The sequence below is a fragment of the Callorhinus ursinus genome, unplaced genomic scaffold, assembly GCF_003265705.2.
Source record: "Callorhinus ursinus isolate GAN/ISIS: 27379988/994484 unplaced genomic scaffold, GSC_fseal_2.0 scaffold88, whole genome shotgun sequence".
Taxonomy (NCBI): domain Eukaryota; kingdom Metazoa; phylum Chordata; class Mammalia; order Carnivora; family Otariidae; genus Callorhinus; species Callorhinus ursinus.
The window spans coordinates 2,427,187-2,446,879 of record NW_027397150.1 but is presented as its reverse complement, the minus strand read 5'-3'; the positions used below and the strand labels follow the sequence as shown (position 1 = coordinate 2,446,879).

Genomic DNA, 19,693 nt, shown 5'->3' with positions numbered 1-19,693 from the left:
TTAGGGTCATATTCTATCCCTTCATAGTAGTTACCTTTATTTTTGACATATATATAAAAGTTGTTCTCTCTTTAAAATTTTGAGATACAGTTTCTTCTAACAGATCAAAATATACCCTAAATCTCTAGTGTATGGCTTTGTTCTAGTCTCCTGCCTGATCACATTCTCTCCCTTTTTTTTCTTTCTTTTTTTTTTAATCTTCTTTCTTTTTTCAAACAACTTCTTATCTTATCAATTCCTTTTGTAAAATCTTTTTTAATTTTCTTCTTTACAGTCATCTTCCATCCCTTCATTGTATCAACCCTTATTTTGTACATATATAAGTCTTTCTTTCTTTAAAATTTTAGGAGGCACTTTCTTCTAACAGACCCAAATCCACCCAAAATCTACTGTGTGGCACTGATCTATGCACTAGCCTGATCATATTTGATCATATTCTGTTTTGTTTTGTTTTGTTCTGTTTTTGTTTGTTTTTATCTTTTTCGTTTTCTTTTTGTTCTCTTTCTTTTTTCTTTCTTTCCCTTTCTTTTCCCTTGGTTTCAGGTCTTTTCTGTTTGTTTAGAGTATATTTGCTGGGGACGTTGTTACCTTGTTAGCATTTTGTTCTCTCATTCATCTATTCTCCTCTGGACAAAATGACAAGACGAAAAAAAATCACCTCAGCAAAAATAACAAGAGGTAGTACCGTCTGCCAGGGACCTACTCAATACGGACATTAGTACGATGTCAGACCTAGAGTTCAGAATCATGATTTTAAAGATAGTAGCTGGGTTTGAAAAAAGCGTGGAAGTTATTAGAGACACCCTTCCTGGAGAAATAAAAGAACTAAAATCTAACCAAATCGAAATCAAAAAGGTTATTAATGAGGTGCAATCAAAAATGGGGGCACTAACTAACTTCTGAGGCAGAAGAGAGAATCAGCAATATAGAAGACCAAATGATGGAAAATAAAGAAGCTGAGAAAAAGAGAGATAAACAACTACTGGATCACAAGGGCAGAATTCGAGAGATAAGTGATATGATAAGACGAAACCACATTAGAATAATTGGGATCCCAGAAGAAGAAGAAAGAGAGAGAGGGGCAGAAGGTATATTGGAGCAAATTATAGCAGAGAACTTCCCTAATGTGGGGAAGGAAACAGGCATCAAAATCCAGGAGGCACAGAGAACCCCTCTCAAAATCAATAAATATAGGTCAACACCCTGACAACTAATAGTAAAACTTCTCAGTAAGTAACTTCTCAATAGTAAAACGTCTCAGAGACAAAGAGAAAATCTTGAAAGCAGCTCGGGAGAAGAGATATGTAACCTAAAATGGTAGAAACATTAGATTGGCAACAGACTTATCCACAGAGACCTGGCAGGCCAGAAAGGACTGGCATGATATATTCAGAGCACTAAATGAGAAAAATATGCAGCCAAGAATACTATATCCAGCTAGGCTGTCATTGAAAATAGAAGGAGAGATAAAAAGCTTTCAGGACAAACAAAAACTAAAGGAATTTGCAAACACGAAACCAGCCCTCCAAGAAATATTGAAAGGGGTCCTCTAAGCAAAGAGAGAGCCTAAAAGCAGCATAGACCAGAAAGGAACACAGACAATATACAGTCACAGTCACCTTACAGGCAATACAATGGCACTAAATTGATACCTTTCAATAGTTACCCTGAATGTAAATGGGCTAAATGCCCCAATCAAAAGACACAGGCTATCAGATTGGATTAAAAAACAAGACCCATCAATATGCTGTCTGCAAGAGACTCATTTTAGACCCAAAGACACCCCCACATCGAAAGTGAGGGGGTGGAAAACCATCTAACATGCTAATGGACACCAAAAGAAAGCTGGGGTGGCAATCCTTATATCAGACAAACTAGATTTTAAAACAAAGACTGTAATAAGAGATCAGGAAGGACACTGTATCCTACTTAAAGGGTCTATCCAACAAGAAGATCTAACAATTGTAAATATCTATGCCCCGAACATGGGAGCAGCCAATTATATAAGGCAATTAATAACAAAGGCAAAGAAACACATTGACAACAATACAATAATAGTGGGGGACTTTAACATCCCCCTGACTGAAATGGACAGATCATCTAAGCAAAAGATCAACAAGGAAATAAAGACTTTAAATGACACACTGGACCAAATGGACTTCACAGACATATTCAGAACATTCCATCCCAAAGCAACGGAATACACATTCTTCTCTAGTGCCCATGGAACATTCTCCAGAATAGATCACATCCTAGGTCACAAATCAGATCACAACCGGTACCAGAAGATTGGGATTATTCCCGGCATATTTTCAGACCACAGTGCTTTGAAACTAGAACTCAATCACAAGAGGAAAGTCAGAAAGATCTCAAATACATGGAGGTTAAAGAGCATCCTACTAAAGAATGAATGGGTCAACCAGGAAATTAAAGAAGAATTTAAAAAATTCATGGAAAGCAATGAAAATGAACACACAACTGTTTAAAATCTTTGGGATACAGCAAAGGCAGTCCTAAGAGGAAAGTATGTAGCAATACAAGCCTTTCTCAAGAAACAAGAAAGGTCTCAAATACACAACCTAATTCTACACCTAAACGAGCTAGAGAAAAAAACAGCAAATAAAGCCTAAACCCAGCAGGAGAAGAGAAATAATAAAGATCAGAGCAGAAATCAATGAAATAGAAACCAGAGGAACAGTAGAACAGATCAACGAAACTAGGAGCTGGTTCTCGGAAAGAATTAACAAGATTGATAAACCCCTGGCCAGACTTATCAAAAAAAAAAGAGAAATGACCCAAATCAACAAAATCATGAATGAAAGAGGAAAGATCACAACCAAGACCAAAGAAATACAAACAATTATAAGAACATATTATAAGCAACTCTATGCCAGCAAATTAGATAACCTGGAAGAAATGGATGCATTCCTAGAGATGTATCAACTACCAAAACTGAACCGGGAAGAAATAGAAAACCTGAACAGACCTATAACCACTAAGGAAATTGACGCAGTCATCAAAAATGTCCCAACAAACAAAAGCCCAGGGCCAGATGGCTTCCCAGGGGAATTCTACCAAACATTTAAAGAAGAATTAATACCTATTCTCCTGAAACTGTTCCAAAAAATGGAAATGGAAGGAGAACTTCCAAACTCATTTTATGAGGCCACCATTACCTTGATCCCCAAACCAGACAAAGACCCCATCAAAAAGGAGAATTACAGACCAATATCCTTGATGACCATGGATGCAAAAATTCTCACCAAAATACTAGCCAATAGGATCCAACAGTACATTAAAAGGATTATTCACCATGATCAAGTGGGATTTATCCCTGGGCTGCAAGGTTGGTTCAACATCCGCAAATCAATCAACGTGATACAATACATTAACAAAAGAAAGAACAAGAACCATATGATCCTCTCAATAGATGCAGAAAAAACATTTGACAAAGTACAACAACCTTTCTTGATCAAAACTCTTCAGAGTATAGGGATAGAAGGTACATACCTCAATATCATTAAAGCCATCAATGAAAAACCTACAGCGAATATCATTCTCAATGGGGAAAAGCTGAGAGCTTTCCCCCTAAGGTCAGGAACGCGGCAGGGATGTCCACTCTCACCACCGCTATTCAACATAGTATTAGAAGTCCTAGCCACAGCAATCAGACAACAAAAAGAAATCAAAGGCATCCAAATCGGAAAAGAGGAAGTCAAACTCTCACTCTTTGCAGATGATATGATACTTTATGTGGAAAACCCAAAAGACTCCACCCCAAAACTGCTAGAACTCATACAGGAATTCAGGAAACTGTCAGGATATAAAATCAATGCACAGAAATCAGTGGCATTCCTATACACCAACAACAAGACAGAAGAGAGACAAATTAAGGAGTCGATCCCATTTACAATGGCACCCAAAACCATAAGATACCTAGGAATAAATCGAACCAAAGAGGCAAAGGATCTGTACTCAGAAAACTATAAAATACTCATGAAAGAAATTGAGGAAGACACACAGAAATGGAAAAACGTTCCATGCTCATGGATTGGAAGAACAAACATTGTGAAGATGTCAATGCTAACTAGAGCAATCTACACATTCAATGCAATCCCCATCAAAATACCATCCACTTTTTTCAAAGAAATGGAACAAATAATCCTAAAATTTGTATGGAACCAAAAAAGACCCCGAATAGCCAGAGGAATCTTGAAAAAGCAAAGCAAAGCTGGCGGCATCACAATTCCGGACTTCCAGCTCTATTACAAAGCTGTCATCATCAAGACAGTATGGTACTGGCACAAAAACAGACACACAGATCAATGGAACAGAATAGAGAGCCCAGAAATGGACCCTCAACTCTATGGTCAACTCATCTTTGACAAAGCAGGAAAGAATGTCCAATGGAAAAAAGTCTCTTCAACAAATGGTGTTGGGAAAATTGGACAGTCACATGCAGAAGAATGAAACTGGACCATTTCCTTACACCACACACAAAAACAGACTCCAAATGGTTGAAAGACCTAAACGTGAGACAGGACTCCATCAAAATCCTAAAGGAGAACACAGGCAGCAACCTCTTCGACCTCAGCTGCAGCAACTTCTTCCTAGAAACATCGCCAAAGGCAAGGGAAACAAGGGCAAAAAGGAACTATTGGGATTTCATCAAGATAAAAAGCTTCTGCACAGCAAAAGACACAGTCAACAAAACCAAAAGACAACCGACAGAATGGGAGAAAATATTTGCAAATGACATATCAGATAAAGAGCCAGTATCCTAAATCTATAAAGAACTTATCAAACTCAACACCCAAAGAACAAATAATCCAATCAAGAAATGGGCAGAAGACATGAACAGACATTTTTCCAAAGAAGACATCCAAATGGCCAACAGACACATGAAAAATTGCTCAACATCGCTCGGCATCAGGGAAATCCAAATCAAAACCTCAATGAGATACCACTTCACACCAGTCAGAATGGCTAAAATTAACAAGTCAAGAAATGACAGATGTTGGCAAGATGAGGAGAAAGGGGAACCCTCCTATGCTGTTGGTAGGAATGCAAGCTGGTACAGCCACTCTGGATACAGTATGGACGTTCCTCAAACAGTTGAAAATAGAGCTATCATACGATCCAGCAATTGCACTACTGGGTATTTACCACAAAGATACAAATGTAGGGATCCGAAGGGGTACGTGCACCCCAATGTTTATAGCAGCAATGTCCACAATAGCCAAACTGTGGAAAGAGCCAAGATGTCCATTGACAGATGAATGGATAAGGAAGATGTGGTATATATACACAATGGAATATTATGCAGCCATCAAATGGAAGGAGATCTTGCCATTTGCAACGACATGGCTGGAACTGGAGGGTATTATGCTGAGTGAAATAAGTCAATCAGAGCAAGACATGTATCATATGACCTCACTGATATGAGGAATTCTTAATCTCAGGAAACAAACTGAGGGTTGCTGGAGTGGTGGGGGGTGGGAGGGATGGGGTGGCTGGGTGATAGACATTGGGGAGGGTATGTGCTATGGTGAGTGCTGTGAATTGTGCAAGACTGTTGAATCACAGATCTGTACCTCTGAAACAAATAACACAACATATGTTAAGAAAAAAAAAGAAGAAGATAGCAGGAGGGGAAGAATGAAGGGGAGTCAATCGGAGGGGAGACGAACCATGAGAGACGATGGACTCTGAGAAACAAACTGAGGGTTCTAGAGGGGAGGGGAGTGGGGGGATGGGTTAGCCTGGTGATGGGCATTAAAGAGGGCACGTTCTGCGTGGAGCACTGGGTGTTATGCACAAACAATGAATCATGGAACACTACATCAAAAACCAATGATGTAATGTATGGTGATTAACAATAAAAAAATTTGAATAAAGATTATTTTCAAGGATGAAAAAAAAGTTAGTATGTTCTTGATAAAAATATCCTAGTTATCTGGTGATCTAAGGCTGAAAGACAGAGAAAAGACACTGGCCCAGGTTCAACAGGAGATACGTCCTTGAGTAAGATACCAATCTAGAATTTCTAAAGACATAGACATGAGACGAAGCAACAGCTGCAAATGGCCAGAGAGGATTGAACATTCCTAGAGAGAAGGAAAAAGGAAGAAAGGAACACAAAGTTGGGTTTTCAGCAGCTTTTGGCAACTTCATATTCATTCTTTCTTTCTTGCTTCTCTGTGCAATAAATAGATGATAGAGGTGTGGTTTTGCACCTGTAACAATTACATATTTCAGGAAATAATATGGTTCAACCTTATGAAATGAATAAATTAATTTGGGAAACTTCATTTTTATTTTCAATGTTTCTTTGGTCCCAAACAGCTGCCTGGTTCACCACATACTACCTTTATGTAGATAAAGGTATTCAATTACTCAATTTTGAGCAAGTATATAAGGAGAATGATGAGCAGGATAGTTCAGCGAATGATTTTGGAAGTCCAGGAGTTGGCCAAGGACACTTCTCAGTGGGAAAACCTTTACACAATCTTACTGCCCTTAGGGCTCAGAGGCCATGTCCTCAGCTTCCCCAACACTCCCTGAAACAGCTGGATTCAAATTTAAACTGCTTGGCTCCTGGACCCAAATATTTATTCCCATCACCTCTCCCTGACACCTCACACATATACAAGGCCCCTATTATTCTTCTAACAGGGAGTGGAGGCCTCTACTAGAGAACAGTCTGTATTACATGTAGTTTAATCATAATATACTCATTATGTAATATAGTATACAATACACATAATAATTTATATAATCAACATAATTATATAATACAATTATATATTGTAGAATTGTATGTAATATAATTATATAACTGTAATTCTATAATGTGCGTTGCTACCATTTATTAGGTTCTTATTGTGTCAACACATTCTTCCTATTCCCTATCCCCCTACCACATTTCACCTAATAATGCTAACTTGCTCTTCAAGTCTGCCTCAGCTGGCCTGTCAGTTCCTTTAGAAAGCCTTTCTCACACTCTCCTTGCCTGGGTTAGAGTCCCCTGCTGCTCTCCCAGTTCCCTGTATTTCCTCTCTTGCAACACTTATCATACTATATGGGAATTGCCTATTTAATTGTTGATCTCCCCAACAAGAACATGAGCTCCGTGAAAGGAGAGGGATCAGTTGCTTTGTTGCTTTGTATAGTGCCAGTTTGCAGAAGAATGCCTGGCATGCAGTAAGCATTCAATAAATATTTGCTGAATAAATAATTAATTAATGCTAGGCATTTTGTATTATATAATAGGAAAAAATTATCATCATAATACATAGACCAATGTTTCTCCAATCCGCTCACTCATACTTCCTTTCTTAGTGGTGGCTATAAACTGAGCAGGGAGCCTTACTTGCAACTGGCTTTTTGTTGGAGGAACGCCTTCTTGTTCACACAAGATTACAGCCTAGAAGGACATGGCTCAGCGCTACCTGTGGATCTGGCTCCTTTGCCTGCAAACCTGTGAGTTCTGACTCTTGTTGATGCCCTCCTAGTTTTCTATTAAGTTTTAGAAATTGTCCATATGGAAGACATTGAAATGCTCTCTCCATCTATTTTAACAAGTACACCCTGGGTTTCAGAAAGTATCCAACTGTCTGGGGAGAGACTTAAGATCCAAACCTAACTGTTTTTCAGCTTTTGAGTTTATGTTTCTGAATCTTATCTGTGCCCACTCTGCAAACCCTTCTGCTCAGGAGAGTCAGCACTTGGTAGGCCCACCGAGAAAGCACCGCAAAAGAATATATCATCTAAAACCTTGAATAACTTAAAAGCATTTCTTTTTGGCTTTAGATTCTGGTGTATAGTTTTTGACAGAGATATGCCCTTCCAAATTATATTTCATTACTGTATCAGGTTAGAGTAATGCATATCTATAATTATCATTGTAAGATCTTCATCTCTATAAGCCCCCTTTATTTTCAAAGCACATTCAGAATTATTATTCTGATTCTATCCTTCAAAAACTCTCCAAAATAAATGAGGAAGAGATTGTTTTCTCCATTTTACAATAAGTTAGGTCTCAAAAAAGAAATGGAGAACTTGAAACTTTGCTTTTCTTACTTACAGCTGAACAGTAAACTATAAGGACACATGGATACTGGTTGTTGTTAGTACAAAGAAAACTATGTAACATCAACACAGCTCTGGGAGTGTTCTGTCTTTGCAGTCTCTCATTAAATCCAAACAATTACCTTCTGTATATAAAAATTGACTATGCTTGGCATTTCTTTTTTTTTAAGATTTTATTTATTTACTTGTTTTTTAAAGATTTTATTTATTCATTTGACAGAGAGAGAGAGAGAGAGCACAAGCAGGGGGAGCAGGAGGGAGAGGGAGAAGCAGACTCCCCACTGAGCAGGGAGCCCGATGTGGGGCTTGATCCCAGGGCCCCAAGATCATGACCTGAGCCAAAAGCAGACACTTAGCTGACTGAGCCACCCAGGCACCCCTATGCTTGGCATTTCTAAATTTACTAATAGTCTCTCCTACCCACTCTGAAAAACTCACTAGCAAATTCCTGCTATGTGTTAGAACACGGAGAATCTAGTGGGTTGAGATTTCCTAAAAAGGTAGAATCAATACACCTTGGTCTCTCTGGTTCCCTTGACCACTTAAAGATGTGGCTCCTTTAATTTGAACTTCATGGAGATTGCAACGACTAAGCGGGACAACTTTTGGGATCCTGTGCTAACCTCCCTGGCATGGTAGACAGAAAATGCAAGTAGATGGGGAAGAGAGTTGGATAGAAGCTAAGTGAAAAATCCAAGGATGTCCCCAATCTTCCAGAGAAGGGCTGGAGGGTGACATTTGATGTCACTTAATTTGCAAAGCATTCTGCAATTTTTATGCCTATATTCTTATGGGATTCACACTAAAGCTATTGAAGTAAGCAAAAATAGATATTATTAATCCCATTACACACAGAAAAAGTATAAACTAAGACTCAAACAATTCACCTGAAATTTCACAACCTGATATTCGTAAGGTTGGAAAGGGATGTTGGTTCCTCTAATCCCAAGGCTAGAGCTTTTTCTGCTCCACTCTTCTTGGCTTCCTCTCATTGGGTTTTCAATTTCTTGAGGCTCTTTAAAGTGTCAGTGTGTGCAGATTTAATGTGATCCTTATTAAAATACTAACAGCATTTTTTCACAGAACTAAAACAAACAACCCTAAAATTTGTATTGAACCACAAAAGACCCTGAATAGCCAAAGCAATTCTGAAAAATAAAATAAAATAAAACTGGAGGCATCACAATCCCAGATGTCAAGATATACTACAAAGCTGTAATAATCAAAACAGTATGACCCTGGCACAAAAATAGACACATAGATCAATGGAACAGAATAGAGAGCCCAGAAATAAATTTATGATTATATGGTCAATTAATCTTCAACAAAGGAGGCAAGAATATGCAATGGGAAAAAGACAGTCTCTTCAACAAATGATCTTGGGAAAACTGGACAGCTACATGCAAAACAATGAAACAGGACCATTTTCTTACACCATACACAAAAATAAACTCAAAATGGATTAAAAACCTAAATATGAGACTTGAAACCATAAAAATCCTGGAAGAGAGCACAGCCAATTAATTTCTCTATAACACTGGTCCTAGCAACCTTTTTCTAGGTATGTCTCCTGAGGCACAGGCAACAAAAACAAAAATAAACTATTGGGACTACATCAAAATAAAAGCCTTCTGCACAGTGAAGGAAACAATCAATAAAATTAAATGACAACCTACTGAATGGGAGAAGTTGGTGATAAGAAAGTTGGGGCACCTGGGTGGCTGAGTCGATTAAATGGCCAAATGACATGTCCAATAGAATTCCTCTGAAATCACTGAAATAAGAGAAGTCTGAGTATGCAAACTCATGACTCGTCCACGTTGGAAAAGTTTTCTCAAAGAACCAAGACTCACAGTCATATGCTCCAAATTCCGCTTTCTCACCCTTACTTGTGACTATGATTCTGACTACTTCTGCAAGGGTCTAGCCACCCACCCTCTAGGGTGGAAGACGGAAGAATCCACCACTTTTGCTCCATGCCCATTGTCTTCTATATGTTCTTTCTCACATTCTTTTAATTCTTCCTTTTCTCTACACTTTTCTTGCTTCAGTTTCTTCAACCATTCGCCTGGCTCCCATTTCCTATCCCCCAGCAATAATAGTAATAGCTAACCATTTATGGAGCAATCATAACATGTTTGGCATTTCTCTAAGTAGTCATATTTATTATTTACCTTAATCCTCACAATATTGTATGAGATGAGCACTATGAATACCCCAGTTTTACAGATGAAACACAGAAAACTAGAGGTCATTTAGCCAAAAAGTGGAGGAAATAGGATTTGAACTCCAATGTCGTTAAACTTAACCACTGAACAAGGCTGCCTTTGCCTTTGATGCCCTTGATGCTGAAATGGAATGGAAATACTGCCCCTATTATTGATCATGATCACATTTTGGGATTTATCAGTGGAGAGTGGTGATTTATTCCCATAAAGACAGAATCATTCAGGCAGAGAATGGGACTGGTGGGCAGGTCTTTGCCAATCACAGAAGTTTAAGCAGGCCACTGAAGCAGAATATCCAAGGAAATGAGCATATCCAGACATGGTTCAAGTATCAGTCATATCAATATGATGTGAGTGGATTTGAATTAGTTTTTTTCAAAATAAACAAAGGTCCAATATCAACAAGGTCTTGATGTCCTGTTGAATGTATAGCACAGTAGAAGGATTCCAGAAGTCAATACTGAGAAGTCCAAGAGGTGAGTGGGCCCACCTGGATATCTGTCCACAGATAAGTAGGTCCTGACCATCGTCCTGGGGGTTAGACACAGGATTTCATGGCTGGAGGGGTCCTGGTGAGATCCAATTTGCTATTAGTCCAAAGTCCTTGTAGAGAGGGCCTTTGAGATAAAGATAAAGCCTCTGTTCTAGAAAGAGGTTTGAGCAGACTATTACTGCAGACATTCAGAAAGGTCTCAAAAGCAGAAGCCCAGATATAGAAATGGAAAAATATGTATGGGGGAAACTGGATATCAAGACATCAGCTCAAAAATCCTGTTTCCAAATAGAGGCTGGGAAAGAGCATCAGTGTGCAAACACAAGATTGTAGGAGGCAGTAGAGACTACCTTGGCAGCCTGGTGCACTGAAGCAGGCCTGGAGATCAGCATGGTGACTGACCAAGCAGCCAGCATGCTTTCACAAGAGCTCCAAGTTTCAGTGGTAGACATAGGCCAGTCATGTGTTTCCTGAATCAAATCTTTCTTGTCTTGAACCTTAGAGAGGAATGAACCTGCAAGTTTGGGATTACTAGGCTCACCTGTGTGGAAGCTGGAAAAGAAAGAGGTATGAGCAATCAGTTGGGATGTTGGTGGCGCTATGTACCCATATTTTCTTTGTTATACTCAATTTTTCATTATACACCAATAGAGGGAAATAGTGGCTGGCCAGGATCCCATTTCGGTTTTGAGAATTTGTGTGTGCATTTGTTTTTGTTTTGAAGAAACGGATTCAAGTCAACCCAGATCTCAAAAAAGGTGATAAGAAAGTTGGGGCTTCTGGGTGGTTGAGTCTGTTAAATGATCAACTGTTGATTTCAGCTCGTCATGATCTCAGGGTCCTGGGATCGAGCCCTACATTGTGCTCTGCACTCAGCAGGGAATCTGCTTCAGGATTCTCTCTCTCCCTCTGCCCCTTCCCCCCAATAAATAAATAAATCTTTAGGGGAAAAAAAGAAAGTAAAAAAATCTAGTAGACATTAGTATACTATTGTGTGGAGGTGGTAGGTTCCTTTACTTAAGCCCTTGTGACCAAGGACTTTCCACCCTCACAGAGAATGACACAAAACTGGCTACTCAACCCTTTGCTTCCTCTTTGTCCGTTACTTGCCTTCACTCCGCGTAACGCACTGTAACCCATTCTGTCCTGACGGGTGCAGGGTGCAGTCATCTCCAGCCGCCCTTCTGTGCCTGCTGTATTTAGGGAGGTCATTCCCCTCACTTATTGATCTAGGAGGCAGTGGGTGGAAGGAGAGGAGGGGATGGTTAGCTAGTGCCCTCAAAGCACAAGAAGCACTTACTTGAAGGATCCTAAAGAAGTCGGGAGAGGGCAATGGTTCAGGTGGCTGTTAGCAGCAACATGCTCTTCCTCATCTCTGCTCTCGGTTTCAGCTCCCTGCTCGGAAATCCGGTGCTCCGACTTTCCTTTTTCCCGTCAGAGTTCACTGGGGTATTATTTTCATCTCTCTAACCACGGGTCTTTGTTTTATATAACACACACGTACAAGTGCCTAGTATATGCCAGACACCGTTCTAAGAAATTTACAAATATTAACTCCTTTAACTCTCATAACACGTCTATGAGGTAAGTGCCACTATTAGCTTCATTTTAAAACTGATAAAACGGAGCACAGAGAGGTTGCTAACTTTCCCAAGGTCCCAAGTTCACACAGTCAGGTTCTTCTTCACTAAGTGAACACCCAAGCCCACACCCTAGGGTTCCAGCCTTTTCTGCCTTTGCTTCTCCTCTAGTGTTGTCTTTCTCACCCCTCCCTTCTGTGGTCTGGTATGTGGAAGTCAGGAAATCACAGTCACTGGGACATGTTGTAAGAGTGGGTCGCTTCGGGGCACCTGGGTGGCTCAGTCATTAAGCATTTGCCTTCAGCTCAGGTCATGGTCCCAGGGTCCTGGGGTTAAGCCCCTCATCGGGCTCCCTGCTTAGTGGGAGGCCTGCTTCTCCCTCTCCCACTGCCCCCTGCTTGTGTTCCCTCTCTCACTGTGTCTCTCTCTGTCAAATAAATAAATAAAATCTTTAAAAAATAAAAAGAGTGGGTCACCTCTTCCTCACTGGCCTCCCAAGGTTGCTCAACAACCCCTTCATCCCCTTAATCAATGTCTTGTTGACCCTCTAGAATGTTCCTTATAGTAGCATTTCCTCAAAATTTTTATATTTATCATTTATATGTGTCAGGCATTGTGCTAACTGCACAGCCTCATAAATGTATTTAATAATTATCCACATTTGAGAGGTGAAGAACCTGAGGATCAGAGAATTTCAGTAATTTTCTCAAAATAGCATAGCTAGGTTCAAATATACCTGGATTCAACACCTGTGCTCCTCATCTTTACACTTCCTACCTAGTCCCACCCTCACCTCTTCACCCTTAGCAGAGAGCCTCACCTTCTACATTACTAAAGAGATGCCGGTCCTCAAGCATGACTATCTTCTATTTTATCCTCTCTACTCCAGAATGTCCACTGTGTGTTAAGCACCTCTAGTTGTCCTCAAACAATTCTATGAGATGGGTATTATTACATCCCATCTTGTAGTAAAGTAAGATAAGGACCTCAGTAAATATCAGGGGTTGAACTTGAGCACAGGCCACCTGACTCAAACCTGTGTTCCCTCACCTCACCAAGCAGGCTTTCTTCTATCCCCATCCCCAACAATACCTCAAAATACTCTGTCCTTTCACTCATCATCTCTTTTCCCCTTCCACTTCAGATGAGGCATGACTCTCTTCTGATTGAAAATCTATGCCTTCCACTTCCTGCCTCCATCCTTTGTTCCATGACAAACATTAGTGGTCTGTGTCCCTGTACTGTCCTGGGTCTGGGGATTTTAAGTTACTGTTCCTGGACTCAAGTCATTCACAGTGCTCAGAAACAGACACACAGGTTCATGACTACCACATAACATAGCAAGTACCATGAAGGAAAAACAGAGCTCCAGAGAGCCCATGAGTAGGAGCACCTAACCTAGAGCAGGGCTGATCAGGGAAATTTCTACATGGTCTTCTTCCCTACCACCTACCCCAACTAACCTCTTCTGTCTCTCTCTCTCTCAGGTAAAATTGGTATATAACAGTATGTAAGTTTCAGGTGTACAACACTATAATTTGACATCTGTATACTCTACAAAATGATCACCACCAAAAGTCTAGTTATGGTCAATCACCATATGGTTGACCTTCACCCATTTTGCCCACCCACCCTCCAACCTGTCCTGGTAACCATCAATCTGTTCTCTGTACTTATGAGTTTGTTTTTGTAGTATTTTTTTTTTTTTTGGATTCTGCATTTGAGTGAAATCATATGGTATTTGTCTTTCTCTGACTTATTTCACTCAGCATAATACCCTCAAGGTCCATCTGCTGCAAATGGCAAGATGTAATTCTTCTTTATGGATGAATAGTATTCCATTATATATATATTCCATTATATGTAATATATTATATATATATTCCAGTGTGTGTGTGTATGTGTGTGTGTGTACCACATCTGCCTTATCCATTCATCCATTGATGAACAATTAGATTATTTCCCTATCTTGGCTATTGTAAATAATGCTGCAATGAACATAGGGGTGTATATATCTTTTTGAATTAGTGTTTTCATATTCTTCAGCTAAGTACCCACAAGTGGAATAGCTGGATCATAGGGTAGTTCTATTCTTAATTTTTTGAAGAATCTCCATACTGTTTTCCATAGTGACTGCACCAATTTACATTCCCACCAGCAGTGTATGAGGGTTCCCTTTCTCTTTATTTCTTCAGTACATGGTATTTTTTGTCTTTTTGATAATAGTCGTTCTAACAGGTATAAGATGATATCTTATTGTGGTTTTGATGTGCTTTCCCCTGATGATTAGTGATGTTGAACATCTTTTCATGTGTTTATGGCCATCTATATGTCTTCTTTGGAAAAGTGTCTATTCAGATCCTCTGACCATTTTTTAGTCAGGTCATTAGTTTTTTCATTGTTGAGTTGTATGAGTTCTTTGTATATACTGGATATTAACTCCTTATCGGATATATGATTTGTAAATATCTTCTCCTGTTCAGTGGGTTCCCTTTTTGTTTTGATGATGGTTTCCTTCACTGTGCAGAAGATTTTTAATTTGATGTTGTCCCAGTTGTTTATTTTTCCTTTTGTTTCCTTTGTTTTTAGTGTTAGATCTACAAATGCATCACTCAGATTGATGGAACTTGCTGCCTATGTTTTCTTCTAGGAGTTTTATGGTTTCAGGTCTTACATTCAAGTCTTCAATCCATTTTGAGTTCATCTTTGTTTACAGTATAAAATAACAGTCTAGTTTTATTCTTTTGCATGTGGCTGTCCAGTTTTCCCAGCACCATTTATTGAAGAGACCGTCCTTTCCCCCTTAGATGTCCTTGGTTTCTCTCTCATAAATTAATTGTCCATAAATATGCAGGAAATCTCTTCTGTTTTAAGACAAAATCAAGTAAATTAGTTTTACTGGCCTCTCTAGCTACCATTCTATTTCATCCCCTTTCTTTCACTATCAAGATTTTCCACTTACTTAGCACTTATTCTATTCTCAATCCTCTAGACTCTGGCCTCCATTCAAATCATCGTACTTGCACCATATTCTCAAGGGCCATCAATAACCTCCTAATGGACAAACCTAGAGTCCATTTTCAGTCTTTATTCCACTTGAACCCTCTGAATCACTAAACATCCATGACAACCCCCTTCTTGAGACCCTTTCTTCTCTTGGATTCCATGATATTGTCCACTACTGGTGCCTCTCTTGTCACTTGTTCTATTTAGTTTCTTTCGATAGTGCCTCCCTATGACTGTTCATGAAGCAGCGTTGGATTTTAGCCTTGCTCTTCCTGAATAACTCACCTCTCCCTCCATCACCTCCTCTCTGCAGATGATTCCTAACCTACTTAGATTTCAGTTCAATGGCAAGTGACAGTTTTCAAAAATAAGAGTGGCCTAAAGAAGAAAGAAGTTTATTTCTTGCTCATGTGAAAAAGTCTGGAGTCAGCAGTTCCATTGGTTGAACAAGGTAGTGAGGGATACATACATTTTCAGTCTTCCAGCTCCACCATTTTCAGTACTTGGCTTCCTCTTCTTGATCCAAAATGTGTGTCTGAGATGCAGCTCTCATAGCATTCCAGCCTGCAAGAAGCAAGGAAGAGATGAAGAAAGCAAAATGCCCTCTTCTTAAAGACACAACATTCATATACAGCTCTTGCACTTTCATCCCATTGACCTGAATTTAGTCATATAACCAAAGTTAGCTAGCAGAGAACTGGACAATGTAGTTTTTATCCTGGGTGACCATATCCCCTGCTAAAAATTAGGCATTCTCTTACTAAGAATAAAGGAGAGAACAAACATTGGGAAATAACTGGCAGATTCTGCCACAACCCCCAAGCAATACTTTCTGCCCATTCTCTTTCTTTATCTTTCATCCTTCCAACTACTTACCAAGCACCTACATTTTATTATAGTACTTACATTATCTTACAGCACCTAGAAGAATAAATATTGGGGTAGCTTGATACGGAGATTCTTTTTTATTTTTTATTTTATTTTACTTTTTAAAAAGATTTTATTTATTTATTTGACAGAGAGAGAGACAGTGAGAGAGGGAACACAAGCAGGGGGAGTGGGAGAGGGAGAAGCAGGCTTCCCGCTGAGCAGGGAGCCCGATGCAGGGCTCAATTCCAGGACCCTGGGATCATGACCTGAGCTGAAGGCAGACACTTAACGACTGAGCCACCCAGGCACCCCCAGAGATTCTTTTTTAAAACCTAAAGTCTTACTAATAAAGTCCATCAAGTGGAGTGGTATGTAAAACTATCTTTCTGGGCTTTACTTGAATTAGCCCTTAATAATGGCTCTTTATGCATTCTTCAGTATGGTCCTGGAACCCCCGGGCCATCATAGTGGTGGCCTAGGAAGTCCTAAATGGCATGTACCAGTTACAAGGATGATGATGAAGAAAATGAAGAGCATGAGAATCATCGTCATTATCAACTTCAGAAACAACTAACATGTATGGTGCCTTAATGTTACAAGACATTCCACTCATATTATATGATTTGCTGGTCACTAATTAGATAGAGCAAACTTTATGGTTATTGTTTCCATTCTATGGATGAAGTGACTGGGACTCAGAAAGGCTTTGTGGCTTTATGAAAGTTGCCCAGCTTTTAAGCAGAAGTGCAAGCACCTACATCACCAGGCTCCTTGTCTTTCCAGCCACCTGACTCAGACCACAATCAGAGTGCCTGGAGGTGACTGAGTCTGCATCTTGTGCATTGGTGAGTCCTAGGCCTTTCTTCAGCAGCCCAGGATTCTCACCAACACAAGCTGCAAGAATAGCAGTAGAACTTTCCCCAGTTTGACCTACTTGCCACTGCTCCTGTCTCCTCGCCCTTTGATGCATCAGCATCACTTCCTGAATGACTTGCTATGGGGGATAAGTCAAAAACAACATGACAGATGCTCCGCGTTGTGGCCGCCAAACTGCCATGAACCTTAGGAAGTTCTGTTTTCACAAATCGCCTACACACTTCCTGGGGCTTGAGGAGAGAATCCACATCCTCTTCACACATTTAACTTGAATCTACAGAGCAGAATGACGGTTAGGTGCCAGGGTCTAACTTTTAAAAAGCCCCACAAGACATGGACTATCTGGCACCAGGATCAGCTGTCTAATTGGCAGAAGCCAGTACAACATGAAAAAGGGGGCGGGGTCCTTGTTCAAACAATAGTAAGACTTTCAAGGTGGCGCCGCTGCATTACAGCACACTCAGAGTCCTTCTGAGCTCAAGTCTCCATGCACCTGCACAGGTTGAGAGGGACTCAGGCTGGCACACACCAAGTGCCCCTCTACCACACCCCGTCGGCCCAATGGAACAGTTCATCTGGAGAGAATTAATGCTCAAGAAGCTGGATTTTGGTAAACTAAGACTCTTGCCACTGAAGGCGGCCTTAGTCTCTCCTGTTCACTCAAGAGTTTGTTTCTTTTGCTCTTACCATTTGGCACTCATCAGATTGTGCTATTTTTTACTTACATACACATCTGTCTTATTCTCTAGGCTGTGAGCTCCTCAGCACTGCAACCACATCCTATTCTTCCCCGAGTCCCTAACACAGCATCGGGCACAATGTTAGCACTTAACAAATGTCTGTAGATGAGGGTTCTTAGTCTCCCCCTCCCCCATGACCCTGTTACATCTTCTTCTGTACTTAACCCCCCAACTAAGTCATCATGTCTCGCCTGGGATGGTCCTCCTAAGGCAAAATCTTGGTTGGTCTGAAAAGAAAGAGGTTTGTATTAGCAATCCGTGGGCTCATTCAGGGGTTACTGGGCCGGAGGGCAAGGGCGGCCATTTTATAATTATATTGCCTTTCATTTTACAAACCAGGTATTAAATCAGTTTACCTTCATAAGGTGAAAGAGGAGAAGAGAGAAAAAGAATAAACCTCTCATTTCCCCCCACATTAGATTTTAAAAGCGTTCATCCTTCAGCTTTTACTAGAAAGTGTTTCTGGATTCCCCAGAACAGGTCAAATCCCCTTGCTATTCTTTCTCAAAGCGCCATAATACTTATACAGTTGACCTTGAATAATGCAGGAGTTGGTGGTGCTGACCCCTCATGCGCTTGAAAATCCATGTATAAATTTTAGCTTCCCCAAAACTTTACTAATAGCCTATTGTTGACCAGAAGCCTTACAGATAACAAATAGTCAATTAACACATATTTTGTATGTTTTATTGTGTTACATACCTTATTCTTACAATAAAGTAAACTAGAGAAAAGAAAATATTATTAAGAAAATCATAAAGAAGAGAAAATACATTGGCAGGACTGTACCGTATTTATGGAAAAAATTCATTTATGTGGACCCACAGGGTTCAAATCTGTGTTGTTCAAGAGTCAACTATATATTTTGTGTCTGTGCATCTGTGGTTATCCAATCAACATGGATCTCTTCCTTTAACTGTTAAGTTCCTGAGAACAGGAACTTTATATCAATTTTTACTCACCACTGTATCTCCCCCAGCTCTTTACATCACACTTAAAAGAGTAGATGCTCAGCAAACGTTTGTATTAGAAATTTGATTAATAATTACCTGCCGTAGTATCTGGGACAAAGCTGACCTTGAATAAATCCATGCATTCATTCATAAATGTATGAATGAATACATGAATTTTGCTTACTTCTGAAGTGTTCCAAGAGATTCTAGGCAACACATAAGTGAATTCCATTTATTAATTCATCCCACAAATATTTACTAAGCACCCAGTACATGTCATGTACTTGTCTAGAGGCTGGAGATAGAGTAGTGAACAAAAAAGACCTCCCCAAATCACCAACTTGGGAAATATTTACTCCCGAACTTCTAAAGCACTCTCTGCCTCTATCTTCTGGGATTAAAGGCATAAATGTAGCTTTCTTCTCGCAAAGACTATAGCAGCCAGGCACTTGTCCCAGCTCTTCCATCACTTGGCAATATGATCTTGGGAAAGAAAGACACTTAATTCTCAAAACTTCTGGAGGTGTATGGTCTTCATCCCTCAAATTCCTTAGACCTTTCAGTCTGTAAGTCTAGATAAATGTTTTTAATGAAATAGATCCCTTGAAATTCACTGGAAATTCTGTTTTTGAATGAAAATCTCTTAGAAAATTTAGCCATCATAACATACTATATGTAGAGTAGAATACCAAAAACAAAAACAAAAACGAAAAACTCCTCCAAAGGTTGGATGAGCTGCATCTGGGCAGCTCTTCAGGGAGGCTCAAGCCTGGGGAGAAAGGAGACTTTATTTTTTTTTCTTTAATGTTTTTTATTGTTATGTTCATCACCATACATTACATCATTAGTTTTTGAT

General features: G+C 39.7%; 1 protein-coding gene and 1 long non-coding RNA gene across 6 annotated transcripts in view; one reads left to right on the top strand and one right to left on the bottom strand.

Annotated features, from left to right (window-relative positions):
- Positions 1-7,327: 7,327 nt before the first annotated feature.
- CD84 (CD84 molecule) overlaps positions 7,328-19,693 on the top strand; it is a 34,106-nt gene continuing 21,740 nt past the window's right edge. For 3 of the 5 annotated variants that reach the window (XM_025860615.2, XM_025860614.2, XM_025860613.2), the window contains exon 1: positions 7,328-7,482. In XM_025860615.2, the coding sequence (XP_025716400.1) occupies positions 7,437-7,482 (46 nt within the window). In that variant the 5' untranslated portion in view covers positions 7,328-7,436. The remainder of the gene's footprint in view (positions 7,483-19,693) is intronic. The other 2 variants (XM_025860617.2, XM_025860616.2) reach the window with 2 other exon arrangements.
- Positions 9,460-12,564, bottom strand: LOC112814877 (uncharacterized). The gene is made up of 3 exons (XR_003205892.2): positions 12,113-12,564; positions 11,163-11,364; positions 9,460-10,888 (listed from the first exon to the last, which is right to left on the bottom strand). It is a non-coding gene; the product is annotated as an uncharacterized lncRNA (long non-coding RNA).